The sequence below is a fragment of the Odontesthes bonariensis genome, chromosome 21 (genome assembly GCF_027942865.1).
Source record: "Odontesthes bonariensis isolate fOdoBon6 chromosome 21, fOdoBon6.hap1, whole genome shotgun sequence".
Classification (NCBI taxonomy): domain Eukaryota; kingdom Metazoa; phylum Chordata; class Actinopteri; order Atheriniformes; family Atherinopsidae; genus Odontesthes; species Odontesthes bonariensis.
This window is the reverse complement of record NC_134526.1, coordinates 15,318,686-15,336,990: the sequence shown is the minus strand read 5'-3', so window position 1 is coordinate 15,336,990 and position 18,305 is coordinate 15,318,686. Positions and strand designations below refer to the sequence as shown.

The window sequence follows — 18,305 nt, the reverse complement described above, 5'->3', positions numbered from 1 at the left end:
CACATCCTGCATAACTTTCAAACTCTACTTGCATCACAGCCATGCTATGTATACACATCTGCAGATTCCACACTGTTTGTGGCTGGAGCTCCTGTGTAATCTCAAATGGAGCTGAGCTATGTTGTAACGTGGGTGGGCATATTTCGAAAAAAAAAGTTTATTAGCTCTAACAAGATCAGTACAAACATGTTGCCGGGGTCAAAATAAAACCAATTTAGGTTAATGCAGAAATTGGCACTCTGGTGAGAAATAATTTCTACACCGTGTTTTTGTGTGTATGCATATGTGAGGAGTGAAGGGTGGTGACGGGCACAGATTATGTGCTTGTAATCCTTTTCATCGCGGTAAGCACTCATGGTGTCTGTGCTCAACAGCATGATTTACATACAACTTTAACAGGATGTAGACCCACCCCTACATGTTTAAGTGGCTTAAATGCCACAAATTCTGTTAGTTTCTATGAAAAGCTTCTTTTTTTTTAATTAAATAAAAAAAGACATTCAATATATTATTTGCGAGGGTAATTTGATGGGATTTAAAGTGGGCTAACCAATGTAAAATGTGTGTGTGTGTGTGTGAAGTTGCAGAGCGTGCCGTCTTAATGTGCTGTGCCACAAAGGTTGACTTCAGTAATCCACATCAGTCACACTAATTCCATTTCCTCCAAACACACATCCACATCCAACCCAAACACAAATGCTCACTGGCAGGACATAATGGCCATCTCACATCCAACTACTGCCAGAGGGCTGGGGCCGGTGGAACTCTGACCTTTGCCTGGGCCATCAACTTCTGTCCAACAAACACCTGTTTGTTTCTAACAACTCAGCGGAAAGGGTGTGTTTCAGAGTGAGTTATTACACTCAATCACACAAAATGCTGATCTGTTAATCCCGTCTGCAGGGAGGGTCTGGACCCGCACAGGTGTCGGTGTGCTGATTGGTAGCGACATGGTGAATGAGTAGCAGACCAGGATAAGGCTGATTTTTACAGCCTGTTGTCTGGTAATTAAAGAGCTGGTATTCGTTTCCTGACTAGTCAGAGCTCAACAAGCACAAACACCGACACATTCTTCATATGTCAGTGTATGCGTAAGGCTATTTATACATAACTCTGACAGGTCAAGTTATGCTATCGAATAGCTCTGCAACATATTAGAAATAAACTGTATTTGCTAAAATCATATTGACTCACAGGCTGTACAAAACCTTAATTCAGGTTTGCCTTGATTACCAAAGGTTGCATTTGTGTGAGTGTGAACAGGTGCTGTTTAAGATCATGAAATTGAACTTTTTCAGACTTTGACAGTCAGCCATTAAGCACAAAAATAGTATCTTGAAAAAGTATTGTCTACGTGCATGAACTGCTTGAATGCCTGACTAAAAAGAGACATGGATGATTACGTCTATGTCACTCCATCTGTCACATGCTGATGATCACAACCCACTTTGCCAGTAGGAGTGTGTGTTTATATTTCTATGACCATTTGCCCACTGAGCCTGTGTTTCTTCAGTCCAGTGCCATTGAAAGGTTTTCCCCCATAACACCATCCAGGTGGGTCACAGTGAAAGACCCAGCAGCTCCCTTCAGATTGTGAGGAGCAGGTGGTCCCTAAAATATTTTGGTGAAACATGCTTGTCCAAGATGTTTTTTGAGGGAGATGCCCTTTTGCGATCACTCAGAGGCCAAAGTCACACCGCTGGCACATAAAGAAAATCCCTGGTACATTTATTAGAAAGCCCGCAGGATAAAGTCAATATTTAGGGACATGTCATATCATGAAAAATGGTTCCTGCTTTAAAAGGAAAATAGAAGATAAAAGAGCCAATGAGAGATATGGGCACGAAAAAAGCAAGATCAGAGTCGATCACGGATGGGAAGAAAAACAAGAGAATCAGGAAGAAGCAGAAGTGGAACTCATGCTGTTTGTTTAAATACATACTATCTTGGAAAAGTATCGTCTATGTGCATGTTGCGCTTGAATGCCCGACTAAAAAAAAGACATGGATGATTACGTCTACGTCACTCTGTCTGTCACATCCTGATGAATGGTGATGAATGCTGTTTGGCGATGGTCTGCATTTGCTGAGAAACACTAAAAATGTCAGACCAGTTCAGGCATGCATGTGTGTATGACTGTGTGGCAGATAGTACGTGAATACATACATGTGTATGTGACTGACCAGTACGACCTGCCAGTAGGAATGTGGCCCCTTCAACTAGACTCTGGGCTGATGTGTGAGAGACATCTGTGAAACACACATGTACTTGCAAACATGTTCGAAATAAACTGTATTTACTAAAAAGACTGATCGTATTGACTGACATGACAGAACACTAATCTGAATGCTCTGAAATATAAAGAGATCCCCATCCCTTGCCCACTATTTGATATCATCCAATACTGTATGTGAATCACAATGAACTGGTTCCTAACATTCCAAACTCCCAAAATAAAAGAAAGATACAGGGGACTAGAGCTACTGATGCTGTGTGCTCTGAGCAGGCTGTGCAAAACTTTTATTCAGCTTCGTCTTGGTTGCCAAAGGTTGCAAAATTTAAATCAAGCAAATTCAATCAAGTAACAGGACAATGCTCCTGAACATAGCAGGAAAATCTACAAAAGAATGGCTGGAAAAAGAAAAGTATCAAGATGTTCCTCGGGTCCAGTAAAAGTTAAGATCACAACTTGATTGATCTGCTGTTGCAGGACCTTAAGAGAGCTTTGAATAAATGAGTACCAGAAAAAAAGTACCAGCTCAATGAAATTAAGTAATATGTTAATTTATCTCATATTATTCTGTTTTTTATTATGTCATCATGTTTTTTTTTATTCTTTTATTTATTATGTGTTCTTTATCAGAGGACTGTTAAAGACATTAAGAAAAAGAAAGGAAAGATAGGTGCTAAAACTGTACACTTCAACAGAATTAGAAGTGGGATTAGGTACAGAGAATGTCTGAGTTTGAAGTGTATGAATGTTAATTGTAGACCTTAAGATGTACTTTAAATAGTAAATTATAGGCATTTACATTCATTTACATTTCAAATGCTAAAATATGAAAACAACCAATCTGTTCCTTAAAGTACTGCCTAAGCTTTTCTCTGACTCCATTGTGGATCTGAAGTTATGGCAAACAAGTCCAAATGGCCATCTCCATCCCTCAGGGCCTTTTGTGGGTCTGTCGGGGCATATCTTGGTAGGAGCCCAGCAGGGTGGTTCTACGCTCACTGCAGCACAGAGAGAAACTCACCACCACACAAGACAAACATAAACAAGGACACCCGCATGGCAGGCTGACGCCGCGTGCCTGCTTGGGTGCCTGCCAGCCTGGGTTGTGGCCTGGGGGGCGTGGGTTCTACAGCTGAGCACCCATAGGCACCTCAAGTCAATGGGTTCACCTCAGTGGAAAGCCTGCATCAGCCCGCACAGATCCCACTGGGGTTAAGAGAAGGTAGCAATTCACCAGACCCCTCTCCTACTGATGGAGCCATCACTTCCCGAGCAACCACAAGCTAAATGTATCCTCCATGGATCGCAGAAAATAGCCCAACTGTAGAAAGTAAGAGAGGGAAGGGAAAGCAGGAGGGGAGAGCAGGAGGGGAGAGCAAATGAGACATAAAAGTAGTGGGATGAGATAGAGGAGCGAGAGGCGATGATTGGACAAATTAGGACTGAACTGTTTGTGGTGTGACCAAAGAGGGAAACAGCCTCATAAAATAAAGGAATTAATAACGAGAGTGAGATAAGGAGCAAGCGCAGAAGGGAAGGTAAGTCAAGAGAACATTAAATGAGATCTGAAAAATGGATGCAATACTCCCACAAAAAAAGGGGGTCTTTCTCTCTAGTTTAACCACTACATATTTTCCCTCTTGAGAGATATAATTTACACAAACCCAATAAAGGTCAGGAGCAGAGTCTGTGTTGCCAACACCATCTCAGCAGCCATGATGTTTTTCTTTTTTAATTTCCTTTCTCTCTGTCTGTCAGTGTCTCTTCTGGCCCCCATCTGTCTCCCTCTGCCTCTCAACCTTTCTGTTTTTTCCAGTAACTGCAGATCTTAGGTTAGGGGATTAGCTCGCAAGGGTTAACGTATGAAATTCAAAGATCTTATGTTACTATTTTAAAAAATCTTGCAGGCCTGTGGTATTCCACACCACTCTGAACATCTTGCATCCACTGTTCTACAGTTACGTGGTTGTGGTAAAAAAAAAAAAAAGGGGGGGGGGGGAGACAAGGGGGACAGAAAATGTAAAGGAAGTAAAGGAAGTATTCAGACAATTCAGTTTTGAAGACAATTTTAAGTAAAAAGCAAAAGCATGCTGGTAATGTACAAAGCCGTAGAGTTGCAAGGATTCAGTATGTTTCAACAAAAGTAGTTGTCAGACCATCCAAGATCATCTGAAACCACCTTCTCCTGCAAATAAGGGGCACTACATCTGGAAATTTCCAAACTGCTACACCCAAAGGAGTATTCATCCAGTGATCTGCCAGGAAAAATGTATCAAGCTCTCTTTGATTCCTCAAATAATTACTTTGAATCACGCATGAAAAAGTTTTTAAAACAGACCATCTAAAAATATAGCTACCAGAAACAGGTGTAAATGCTTTATGTGCAATGTGCTAAATAGTGCCTCTCAGTCATATCCCAGCCATTAAACAAATGGCACCTGAAGACTAAACTATGCAAGTGGTGCAGGGTCAAAGAGGAGCAGCTTTGTAAAAACGCCAGATGTGCCTTTTCTCTTTTCTCTCCACAACCATTCAGTCTGCCACCATTGATTTCTAATGAGAAGGACAATGGAAGCAGTAAAAGATTCTGTGGATTTCAAAACATATAGGAAACCCTTTTTTTCTCCCCAAAGATTGAAGGTAGTCTACAACCCTGTAAATGACCAGTGTGCACACAGTGTGTTAGTTTTCCCAGAGTCAAGCTCTTAGTCTTAGTTAGTTTGTCTGTGGAGACAGCGCACAGCTTGTCAGCTCACAGCTGTGAGTCCCCACAGCTTCAGAGCTCCAGTGGACCGTGGATGGACCACGATGTGCGGAAAACAGCTAAGGATAATACAATCCATTTTCCCAATGTGTGTGTATTTCTATTTCTATGACCATTTGCCCACTGAGCCTGTGTTTCTTCAGTCCAGTGCTATTGAAAGGTTTTTCCCCTATAGCACCATCCAGGTGGGTTACAGTGAAAGACCCAGCAGCTCCTCCAGGTTTGTCCCCTCAGATTGTGAGGAGCAGGTGGTCCCTAAAATATTTTGGTGAAACATGCTTCTCCCAGATGTTTCGTTAGAAAGCCGGATAAAGTGAACATTTAGGGACAAAACTCAGTAGTCTCTTTGTGGCTGAGCATATCATGAAAAATGGTTCCTGCTTTAAAAAGGAAAAAAGAAGATAAAAGAGCCAATGAGAGATATGTACACGAGAAAAACAAGATCAGGGTCAATCACTGATGGGAAGAAAAACAAGAGAATCAAAAAGAAACAGAAGTGGAAGTCATACTGTTTGTTTAAATACATACAGTGCTGGAAAAGTATCGTCCGGACTAAAAAAAAGACATGGATGATTACTTCTACGTCACTCTGTCTGTCACATTCTGATGAATGGTGATGAATGCCTTTTGGCGATGGTCTGCATTTGCTGAGAAACACTAAAAATGTCAGACCAGTTCAGGCATGTATATGTGTATGACTGTGTGGCAGTTAGTACAAGAATACATACATGTGTATGTGACTGACCAGTACGACCTGCCAGTAGGAATGTGGCCCCATCAACTCGAGTCTGGGCTGATGTGTGAGAGACATCTGTGAGACACACATGCAAGCTCTAATAGCTCTAATTGCAAGCAAAGAGGGATATTGGTAAGGAGCCTTCTTTTTATAACAAAGACATTGTAAGTCTCATGCCTGGTGTTGCCACATGCACACCACTCAATCGTGTTGTGGATCCATTGACTCTATTGGAAAAACCAAAGTGCAGCAAACCATGTCTTAACACTCACCCATGTAGGTCTTTCTGCCTGCACCAATGGTTGAAGCAAGGCTGGCAAGTCGATTTTCTCAACCATCTAATGGCTACAAATTTGAAAGAAAATTAGCACGTAAACAGAAATGAACTGGTTGTTGAAGTGGATGGCTTAAAGTCAAAACAATTTCAAACAAAGTGCGAAAATCACAATGAGGCCAGTTTTTCTCAACTTCTTATTTCGTCAAATGAAAAAAGGCACACAAAAGTCCACACAAAGGCACCATGGAGGACTCCCAGCTATTGTACACTTCCAAACGTCTACCTCCCACTTGCTACCAACTCTTTAGTCCTCAGCCCCTGCAGTCTGACACAAAGTACTCGTACAAAGACTCGCTGACTAACTGACCTTACTAAAATAATGTTAGCTGGCCACATATAGAAAGTCTTTTGGTTGACGTCAGAACAGGAAAGTGCATTGAGGTTTCATCAGCAGCACACAGACTAAAGACCAACTGGTTTTTCTCCCTGAGGGTCCTCTACCTTTTTCTTCTCTTTCCTACACTAACTTGCTTTGCACAATAGTTAAATTATTCGCTGGCCACCACCACCCGCACAGCTCCTCCACCAATTACATTTAGATGAAATTCTTTTAACCTGCTTAGTCCAAGTGCTCTTGCACAGACTCAGGCACACAACTTTGAGCAGAAAAAAAACAGAGACGCCATGCAGGTGCAGAGCAGCTTTTGTTGTCATAACATTTACAAAGAGACAAGTGAAATCTGACAGGTACTAATGCCCGGTTCTTTCCCAACCATTTCCATCTCTGTTATTCACCTACTACACAGCAGAATGTGTGCACATGTACTCACATGAAGACACACATATGTAAACGTATGCTCTCTATGAATAACGACCATTAAAAACACCAGAAAGCATACACAAAAACATGCTAAGACACAGACGGTGAGCAGCGGCACGCCTTAGCACTTTTCCAGTTAAACTAAGCGTGGCATATTGCTCCCGCCTCACTGACAGTGACACGTTTCCACAGTGTAGGAAGGCAAATAAAGCCCACATGGGAAGTGACATCAGCCAGGAGCACATGTGGCCCACCTGTCACTAACCAATCATACGGCTTCTTGAATAAAGAATGTCCCCCTGTTTTTTTTTTTTAAGTTTCCTTTTCAGTCAGCAGATCTGCCAGTGAGGGGCCGCAGGTCACTGGTTTCTATCATGGAAACATGCTCCAAAGAGAATGCAACGGGGAGACAATCCACCTAGTCTGCTCTCTCTATCACATTATAGGAAAAGTCTGCTACCTTAAACCCGCTTTCAAAAAGAAGGAAGGTTTAGCTGGATTTACTGCAGTGCCAGATGTGGATGAGTGCTTTAAAGATATTAAGCACGCCATTAACAAATTAGAAAAAACATAAATAAACCCCTGTTGAGATTTTATGAGATCAGTAGCGGTATCACAATTGGCAATCAGGATTGTTTCATGTATTTGAGTAAAACTTTTTGCTTTGGCCAAAATTACAATAATTCCAACAATGATTCCAGCATTGGACTGCCAAAATCGAGCCTCAGATGAACTGACTGAGCAATCATTCGGTAATTTGTGCTTCATCATTAAGTCATGCAGAACGTCTAATATGAGGCCTTCATGATAGCCAGCTAAAGTCTGAGTATAAGATTGTACAATAAAAGACAAGAGAACCATTCTTGAATTGAACCTGAAAGCTGACTTTGCAGCAATTGCTTTTTAACTTCTACTATAAGCTACAGGGCAGGCGCTACCCAACAAAATTATGTCAAACAATCGTGGATTGCATTAAATATTTCAAACACTTTCAGTGAAATCAACCCTCGTCTTTCAGAAATGTAGGAGGTTTGAAGTACCACTGACTTTGCCCAGGTCTTAATCTTCAAATATATAACTTAAAAGCATTCCATCTATTTCCATTGTTTCTGTACATATGAATTACATGAGCGTGTCTTTGTTCATCCATATCCTAGTCTCTATGTCTCCTCTTTGGTGTACCTCTATTATTCTTTGTAAAGCTAGGAGGTGTGCAGTGACAGGCTGCCAATCTGCAGCCGTCCCAGAGGTAGCAATGGAGGCCAGGCTGCAGGGTGCAGGGCAGAGGAAACCATCTACTAATGAGAAACACACTTCTCTCCATCGCTCAGATCCTATTTTTCTACCATAGCAGAGAGAGGTGGCAGCCATCCAAGAGGTGACTGGCGTCGATAAACAAGGAATGATTTAAAAACGGTAGCTAAGCCGTGCCACGGTTCCTGATTCTCGTGAAAGGGACAATCATGAGTCTTTTAAAACTTTGTGCAGGAGTTGAGAGATTCTTGAGGTGGAAAAAAAAGGGGGTTGAATTAGAACACGTAAAATGGAAATGCATACAGGCAAGGGAGACAAAATAAACAAAAGGAGTTCAGTAAAGGAAACTGAAAAAAAAAATGGAATAAAGAAGTCTTAAAAAAACATGAAAGAAATATCTGACAAACTGCTCTGCACACAATCCTCTTGCATGGACATTTGCATAGTGTTTTTTAATTTCCGAGCATTTAATCCAAGTGCTTAAGATGGTGACCTATGCCGTTTCCACTTCACTACTGCAACTTCCATGAACTCTGCTATCAGATGCACAGCTGCTGGATTTCTGCACTAAACAGGGAGACAAATGCTGAAGTAGACAAGGGATGGCCTGAAGTAGTGTGAATGCTTTTGCTAGAGCAAAGATCCCAAATGTTTATTCAAGCACATTGTTAATAATGGAGAAGAACAAGATTTTTCCAGATGTTGGCCTTAACATTTCTGTGGCTACAAGTGCAGTTTCAATGCTGTTTTTGTTAATGATGGAAAGTAAAGTCTGACAGTGTCTCAAACTTTGAATCTGAGAGATCAGAACGAGGTTTCCAAAAAACCCATTCGGTTCTGAGTGATTAAGACTGCCACATAATGCAGAGCAACCTTCTTTGACCAATAATCCTCTGTTCTTTGTGCATAAAATTATATTCCAAGCAATAAAAGAAAAGAAAAAATAAATAAAGGTAGATGGATAAGGAGAGCAGGAGGGCAGGAAGCAAGGGGTAACCAAATTTGGGGGTGAGAGACTTTATTTTTCCATCTGTGGCGAGTTCACACAAAAGGGTCCTTCTGATCCCTGGAGTGCTGAGCACATACCTGTGGGATGAAATCAAAACCCTCTGTGAATTATATTAAATATCCCCTGCCAAAAGCTCCACATACTTCCATGTGTTTTAACCAATTCTACTCAGTTCCATTAGCTTTCCCTCCTAACCCCCCCCCCCCCCCCCCCTCTTAATTAGAAACCCAGAACCCAGCACCTTCAAAAACCCAGCCCCACGTTTCCATTTCATCTATGTAGGGCACAGATGAAAGTGAGAAACAAATGAGAGAGGGGACTAATAGGAACAGACATGTGCTCTAAAAGGTTGTATGGTAAGGATGAAGAAAGGATTTGCAGAAAGATAACAGCAGTATTTTTGACAGGACGGTAAGTAATAATAGGTCATTTAGACTTCTGTTTAATCATAGGATTTGAAAGGAGATTTCTCAGATGAACTGTTATGGCACAAAAGAAGGTTGGACTTAACATGTGAGCTCACATAAAAAGCCAATAAAAGCTCATAGTGAGGCGATATCTCTATCTGAAAAATATACGAGGGGATTTCAAAGCTCCCTCCTCCTACTTCTCATCTTCTTTCCTGGTCACACTCCCTCTCCACTAAATTACAAACTGAAACGCCAAATGACTCACAGATTCCAGGCCGTGTTTCAACTGTCGGAGCACCGAGTTAAGGTTCTTTGACAGCTCGTGTGCGGTGACATCTTTAGTCAATACCAACCCCTATGGCTGTCCTGGAGAGGGGGTGCAGGAGCTGAACTATTGACTTGACCCTGAGGATCACCTGAGGATTGTAGATTTTCCCTCCACCTTAAACATTGATTTCTGTGCAGCACTCAAACAACAAAGCTCTTTTTTTTCTCTCTCTTTTTAGAAAGGGAACCCTGAAAAAGGACCAAGGTCAAACTATCTTTCAAACACAGAGCATTTCTCTTTCTTTTTTTTTTTGGTCTGGTATGGTTAGCAGTACTCCAGCTGCACCTAATCCCCACAGGAAAGCCTTCATCTGGGACTGATTTTAAAGCGCCTTGGCCAGGGTGGGAGAAAGGGGGGACTGTTCTGTAAACGGCTGGGTCCCTTATGGGGCACAGACGTTGTCTCAATCCATCTGATTAAAGGGAGCTTGGCTCAATTACACTCACCAACTGGGCCGTACTTTAAGGCATGACCCGTGTATAAAAACTCAGAAAAAACATGTGGGGAATAAACGTGGAGTGCGAGTGTGAGCATCACACCTGGACCACTCCCATCTGTCCCACCACAAAGCCTTTCTCCATCGGCTAACAGCTCAGTCTGTCAGCAATATTTGCCTCAAAGAGCAAGTTCTTTGTGTAACCTGTGACTGGGTTGAGAAAACAGTGAGGTTGCCTCTCCAGGGACATGCTTACGTCGTCGACAATCAACAGGCTGGATACTTGTGGGTTCCAGGTCACAGTGATCTGTTTTAATCAGCCTCTTGCCAGTAAAAAGAACAAGCAGCCAAGATTTGTCATGATGAGAAATAAGAGAAACTGCATGTGTAAATGCGTTATCGGTGTTTACTTGTGCTTGAAGAGAAGAAGAAAGCATTGGTAGTGACTGAGGACAATTACAGGGGTCACAGCCACACATTTTTGAGGTTACAGTTTTGTCATGCTGAATAATTACCAAGTGACCATTGGAGAACTCACTGCCCGATCTAAGATACAATTACAAGCTAGTACTGGCAAACATCCTAAAGAGTTGGATGTGTTAACTTTGTGAGTGTGTGTGTGCGTGTGTGTGTGTAGCTGCTAAAGTGGTGGTGCGTGGATAATTATTATGACGTTTCAAGCATTTACACAGCAAGCTGGTTGCAATCATGCCCAGTTGTAAAGTTCACTGATTGCAGCTGGCTTAGAGGCCCAATTAAACTCATTATTAGAATTCTGATCTATAGAGGGGAGAGTGAAAGAGACTTGTACACAGAGATGCACACTGTTCTAAAATCTCCAGATCTGCAGTTTGTCTGGAAAACGGTCCTGTAGTAATAGCAACCTTTGTACACTTCAAAATACCCCTCACTGACTCATCACCATCCATCCCTCATTTTGCTAGGTCTCCATTTCAACCCGAACCAAAAAGTAAACATTTCCCCTCCATTATGCTCTGTCCAAATTATATTCCACCCACAACCCCGTTTTACTGGCTCATGATCCCGGGCCTCTTTATGTTGTGACAATCCAAAGAAAACAGTCCTACTGAACATTGTGGACAAGCACAGCTAACCTGATACAAGCCAGCTTGCTGCTCCAATTACACACCATATTTACCACAGCCTGTTTGATTAAAAACAGACAAGAAAAAAAGCAAAGAACAAATCCATCTTTATGTGTACCTCGAGCCCAAAATGACAGAGAGGAAACGCACCAATATGTGTGTTTGACTTTGAGTTTCCTCGTAAGATCATAAAAAAAAATGGATCCGTTCACTTTATAAAAGGACAGAGAAAAAAAGCAGGAGAGTTCTCCTTTTGAATATTGCATGCTGTTTTTTTCCACAGCTAGTTGGTCATACAGAAAGAGAGACACACAGATGCAATGCTGAACTAAGATAAAATTATCCACAGAAGGTCAACCACGAGAAAAATTAAAACAGGTCCAAAGGGAATTGAGGACAGTATGATCCTGACAGGAAGAGCAAAGTATAGTGACTTTTACATAAGACATTACACCACCAAGGTGCAATACTGAATAAAGTGGCTAGTGTGATTAAAAGGAGGGTCAAGCATTTAGTCACCGCATATAAAACAGATTTAAAAAAGAGATACAGTACGAATTATCGAACAGACAGCAATACTGAACAGTTTGACCGTGTCCATTTACTTACAAACATGCCAGACCTTGCTGTGATCAGAGATTCCTGATTACAAACCAGGCCTGAGAGGTATTGAGCTTAATAAGGGGTTTGGCTTGCAAATAGACAGATAGATAGATAAATAGAAGAGAGAAAGGTAGTGAAAAGCAAAGACGGAAACATAGAGGCAGGGATAAGCTGCTCGACAATGTGCAGCTAATAAATGTGAAAGATCCATTACAGACGTATTTCACATAAGCCAAAGATGTGAGAAATGAGAAGGAAAAGAGGGAATGGCAGTAAAGGGCAAGAGCTCGTCTGTCATTTGATTGCTTGCCTCTTTTATAGAAATGTGTGCAGGCAATCTGGTGTGGATGTGGCCTTGTGAGTGATAGCTCTTTGACACATCATCCTGTACATGATAGCATGATTGAGGTGATTTGAAACAGGACAGACAAATGTAGAGCAGATGGGGCAGCCCACACCCATGCAATTAGATCAGATGAGAAATCACTGCATTTCATAAATATGGGTATCAAAATACAGGAAACCACAGGGTTTGCCTTAATTTCAGAGCTAATAAAATTGATCTAACAAATCCACTCTTGATTTAAGGACTCACAGAAAACCAGACCAGGTGAATAAGAAGGAAGTAGGAATGCTTAACAGGATTTCAACAAAAATGAGCAGGACCATCCAGCAGAGATCCTCCTCATGTTTGTACTTTGTCTTCAAGTTACGCCATCGTCTCTCAAACAAAACAGCACCAACACACTCTGAGTAAACTTAAACAGTCCTCTGTCAACAGAAAAGACACCACAGGCAGACAAACGCTCCAGCAAAATTAACTAATTAATGGTTTCAGGGGACACTAAAGACAAGATTTTTCCTGACATATGGTATGAATCTCATAAAGAATATTACAGTAATAAGAAGGTAACAATGGGATGTGTGGCATCAGATATCCTCTATTTGCATGAAAAGCATGACGGTACCAAACACTGTGATGATTGCAAAGAGGTACACTGAAGGGCAATTTTTTGTCCTTGTTGCATTAAAGAGGAAGTGGAGGAAATGGAGATGAAGTTGTCATTTAAGATCTTGCTGTGCTGTGTCAACACCCAAGCATCTCATGAAATGTAAAAAAAAAAATTACATATCCCAGACACTGTTACCCTTAAGATGTCTAATGTTTATAGAACAGTATTTATAAAGTATTTATAAGTTATGACTTTATACTTTCTGATCCAGTCTCAAATACTTGTGTCAAAAAATGTGGAATCTGTTCTGCTATAGCCGTTCTGCTACAGCCCTTCTTCAAACACAGCAGTACATATTTGTATACATGAGTGCTCTGCACAGCCTCCTCACTGCCTTGTTTACAGTGATAATAATGACAATAAATTGACTAGATCCGTCACAGCACACGGCATGACCTGATAAAGTGCGGTCAGCTCTAGCTTGGAACGACTTGGCCCGCTTGGCCCTGTTTATAAAAGCACTAAAATGTATGAATGGATCTGACAAAGAATCCTCACTCCCTGTCCCACCCCCTCCTCAATCCTTCCATTCTTCCTCTCTCTGGAGCGCAGCCACGCTCCTGCTACCCTCAAGTCCTCGGCAGCAGTGTTTGGAAAAACAAACAGAGCAACTGGAGAAATGACAAGCGTGTGTGTCTGCTGCTGTTTCCTGACCCTTTGCAGTGGTTAAGGACAGAAGGACGCAGAGCACACACACACACACACACACACACAGTCTCTCCTCAGCTGGGACAGTACAGGACTCCGTGTGTGCGGCTCTGACCCAGGAAACGGCAGGAATGTAGAGGGACAGTGTCAGAGCTCTGGGAGGTCCACATGCCGAAACAGTCATACACAATGTGTGCCCACCATACATCATTCTATACATGTACATATTGCACACAAATAAGCACATACCACACGCATATATGCTGTCTGTTTGGCATGTCAAATTACACAGAGACACACTTTGTGCTGTAACACATGAACGCTCACTGACAGATGCAAGAAGGTCAGTGTTGTGACTGTGTGAGTCTGTTATGGGGGTAAGTGGTTACAAACTGATGCAGTACTCACCCACTGGCAGTGCCAAGTGACACTGAGCTGATTGAAGAGCTCAGCTTCCTGCTGTCCCAAAGCCTCATCTCACGACTACGCATCTACACACACACACACACACACACACACACACACACACATCAAATGTAAACATAGGCAGGAAGAAAGTCATACCAAAATACACGACATGGAGCATTCAACACAAGGATTAGGCAGACTACGTCTTAATTTCAACCCCTCTGTGTCAAGTTGAGTTGCTCCGCAAATCATTTAAGCCCTATATTTGCAGTAATAATAGAAAAAAGCTTGGGACGGGGGCAACAAGAGACTACGTTTGTGTAATGTTTAAAAAAAAACATGTGGTGGAGCAACTCACGGCTAATTATTTTAATTGGCAGCAGGTCAGTAACAGCATCAGGCATAAAAAAGGGCATTTCAGAGATGTTGAGTTTTAATGGAATAACTGAAAATAACATCTGTAACCGTGAAATTCTATGCTGAAAGGTCATAATTTCCGGGCCCTCTCTCAGTACAGCTTTAAAAACAGACATGGTTCTGAAGTGGAAATCGGTGCAGGGAGCACTTCTGAAAACAAGTGTCAGTGAACAGAGTTCTATCTCACATCCACAAATGGAAGATAAAACTCTGCCAAGCAGCAAAAAAAACATATCTGGCACATTTAAGATGGACTGAGGTGAAGGGAAAATTGTCCTGTGGTCTGACGAATGCATCTACTAAGTTACAGAGAAGAGGAGCCATCAGCTACTTACCAGCACACAGTTCAAAAGCAAACGTCTGTGCTTGTATGGGGGTGCATTTATGAACAAAGCGTGGGTAATTTGCAAATCTGAGAGTGCATCTTTGACACTGAACAATACAACGTTTGTAGCAGCACATGCTGCTATCCAGGTGATGTCTTTTTCATGGAAGGCCTTAAAAATAAAACAGGCCTTGAAAGGGGAAAGGGGGGCTGAAAGGTGAAATTAGTTATAGGTTAACTTGTTATAAAGTCCAAACACTGAAGTGGTGCACATTTCACCTCACTGTTGACAATCATACGTGAAAAATAAATTTCACAATTGAACTTCGGGAAGTAAGTAAAATATTTAATTTAACCAACTTTGAGAGGAAAACAAAGACAGCACTATCAGATAGTGTAATAATCTGATGTAAAAATAATAATGTAAAATGTCCCACCATATCAAAGCCAGTGGTCACTAAGTGGTCATCTTTGGCCCATAGGATGCGAGACTCCTTGTTGTTCTGAAGGCTCTTGGCACTCTGTGGGACAAACAATAGAAAAATGTTACTCAACAGCTCTGAAGCATCACAGAAACACATCTTTCTTAGCTCACCCATATTGACTACTAACAGTCAATGTCTCTATAATTAACCCTGACACAAACTGAGCTCCAGTTGAAGATAATGAGCGGAGTGATGAGTGAGTGATTTGCAAGGAGATGAAGTAGTACAGACAGAATTCCCAGGTGTTTCACATCCCCGGAGTTGAACAGAACAGGACTTGTCCCATGACAGGAGAACCTGTTATTGTTGATGTTGAAGACATCTCTATCCTGAGAGTAGCTCAGATTACCAAAATGTGACAGTGCGTGTGTGCATGTGGGCCTTTTCTTACACAGTTTCCAAGGTGAATAATTATGAAAACAGGCCAGTCAGGCTGAGTTTAATCAATGATCTTCAAACACAAATGACACATGTTGTCAAAGGCAGTGTCTGAAAACGAGTGTTGAAATGAGAGGAATGTTTATACAGCCAACGTTATAACGTGGATGCTGTTTAGAGCTTAACTGTCCAGACAGGTAACGCTATAATAGTACAGAGCCACAGTCAATCATACGTCCCCTGGTAACTGTGTATTAGAACTAGAATTATGCTGCATTTTCCAATAAGGTGTGCAGGGATGGAGTTTCCATAAATGGGAGCTGTTAGCTCCTCATCCCGCTGTGTCTCCCAGAATAACTTTTGTCCTTTTTTACAGCCACGCTACCTCTAAGGAACATTGTTGGATGCCTGTGCATGTCAGAGACTTAAATTCTGAGTTTTACATTCACAACCTCTCTCTAGAAGCCTCATTCCAGTTTAACCGTTAACTGGTCGCAGATGACAAACTGTAAAAACAAATGGGGAGAATTTAAGCTGCCATGTTGCAACCCTGAACACACAGTAGGGTAGAGCGTAACATGGATCTGACTGTTAGAGTTCGCTGAGTACGTCATAGATCTGAGCCTGAAGCCAGTGACAGAAAATACAGGGATGAAGGATGAACATAGAATAATTATATCCTGTTTGACAGGAGCTCTGCATGTCTGGTTGGGAAGGGACCAACACAAACAGGTCGTTTTGATAAAAAACCCAAACCCCAGTCCCTCATTGCTGCTTGCTCCTCCAAAGTCCTCCCCAGGTGCTTCTTATTTTCATACATGTGGACTATGGATGAGACACTGTGTGTCAAATTACTCCAACAGCAGCAGTTCTTTGAATATGAAGGGGTGGTCATTTTAGGCAGAAGGACTGCTGCTTGTTTTATTTATTTCAGTGAGAAGGAATTTCAAAAGTTAACTCCCTTCTCCACAGGATTCTGCTAAAGTATGTTATCTTGTTGAGTAAAATATAAACATGCAGAGATGAGATGATGATTCTCTGCTATGAAGAGTGACTAAGCACGTGAAAACTCGTGTCCTAACGGAGCTTGCTCAATCTATGCGCTGATGTAACTATAAATACTCAGTGATGTGTGGACTACAGATTAAAAAAGGTAAAATATGTCAAAATAACTCACGATGCAGGCAAGACAATACAGTTGTGATTGAAAAAGGGCCGTCTACACAAATCTGAAGCTACAAATGAAACAAAGAAAACTGGAAAACATGTTGGTTTTACACGTATGTTGATATACAAATCAAATAAACCAGACACAAAGTGGGACTTGGTAAACTTTTGACGTTTTGAGCTTTAAGCCAGGCCTCTTACTAAGATAAGTCAGTTGTTTCTTGACTGCATGACAGCAATTCCGGTCTCCTCATCTGACTTTATGGAGAAAAAAAAAAAGAGAGAAAAACTTTGTAAGCTATGAACTAGATACACAGAACACATGAATGGACATAAATCTCACGTATGTACAAATAGTTCATTTCCGAAAGTGTTTGACTTATCCTCTAAATGTAAAGCTTAGGCCAAGACTCCTGTGTTGGAACTTTCCCTGTCAGTAAAAGAGAATAAAACCATAAATGCTCTGCAGCCAGCTGAATGCGTGCTTGTAGGCCACGCTGGTGTTTCATACTAAATTTATTGTTCTCAGCATTGAGGGAACTTGATATTACAACATATCCATGAGCCAACATCAAAAGTACGCTTCAACTTCTGCACCTCTCTCAGGGATGATGTGTCTTAGTCCATACCAGAGGTTTTAACTGACACCACCTGTATTTTAAACAGATGTTTTCTAGTGTCTGTTGTGCTCCCAAGTAGCTTTATCCACTTACAGGATATTCAAAACACTCCACCGACCTGGCTCTCCAACACATTTCTAAAGTAACTATCAACGCTCTCATAATAAGTCCTGGTTAGAATAAACATCTCAGTCATGACTGGGGATCATTTTTCAATCTGAAGTGAAATGATATGTCTCATGCAGGTAAGCGAGCTCCCATATGCCTCGATAAGTCCATGCAGGAGCGTCAGCTGAAAAATAGCCCTGATCAGCAGGAGCAGTCCCGAGTAAACTCAGACCTAAAAAAAAGGCAATAGATCAGAAACCAGTGAGGGGGGGAAAGGCTGAAACTGGTGTGGTATAAACAGAAAGATAATTCATTGCCACTGAGCTGTTCATCACCGGCACCACTGATTTCCTTCCACGGGCAAGACAATGGTCTGGCATTCGGACCAAACTAGGAACAAGTTGAGCTCAGGCTATTTTAAACTGTTCTGTGTCTGTCTAACAGCAGCACTGCTTTAAGGAGACACATGTGTAGTCTGATTCATATTACTGGCTAACAGCAGGGGATTCCAGTTGTGTTTATATAACTTGCTAAAGTAAACAGAATAAATTTGCTATCATCGCTTCTTTTTTTTTTCTTTTGCCATATTCAGTCATGCTGATCCACTGCTGAACAGCGTTCACTGGTGGGATGACAGTATTTCTCGAGGAATCATCAAAATAACTAATGAAATGAAGAGACACATAATCTAAATGAAGAAGCCTACACAGACATGCTTACCAACACTGTGAGGCTGTACAGAGGCATGAGGTTGCTCTCA

At 41.6% G+C, this 18,305-nt stretch overlaps 1 protein-coding gene across 1 annotated transcript in view; it reads right to left on the bottom strand.

Annotated features, from left to right (window-relative positions):
- coro7 (coronin 7) overlaps positions 1 to 18,305 on the bottom strand; it is a 109,976-nt gene that overhangs the window by 61,059 nt on the left and 30,612 nt on the right. Inside the window, exons 8-9 of the mRNA XM_075454675.1 lie at positions 15,225 to 15,308; positions 14,046 to 14,128 (exon numbers count right to left, since the gene is read on the bottom strand). Coding sequence (XP_075310790.1) covers positions 14,046 to 14,128; positions 15,225 to 15,308 — 167 coding nt within the window. The remainder of the gene's footprint in view (positions 1 to 14,045; positions 14,129 to 15,224; positions 15,309 to 18,305) is intronic.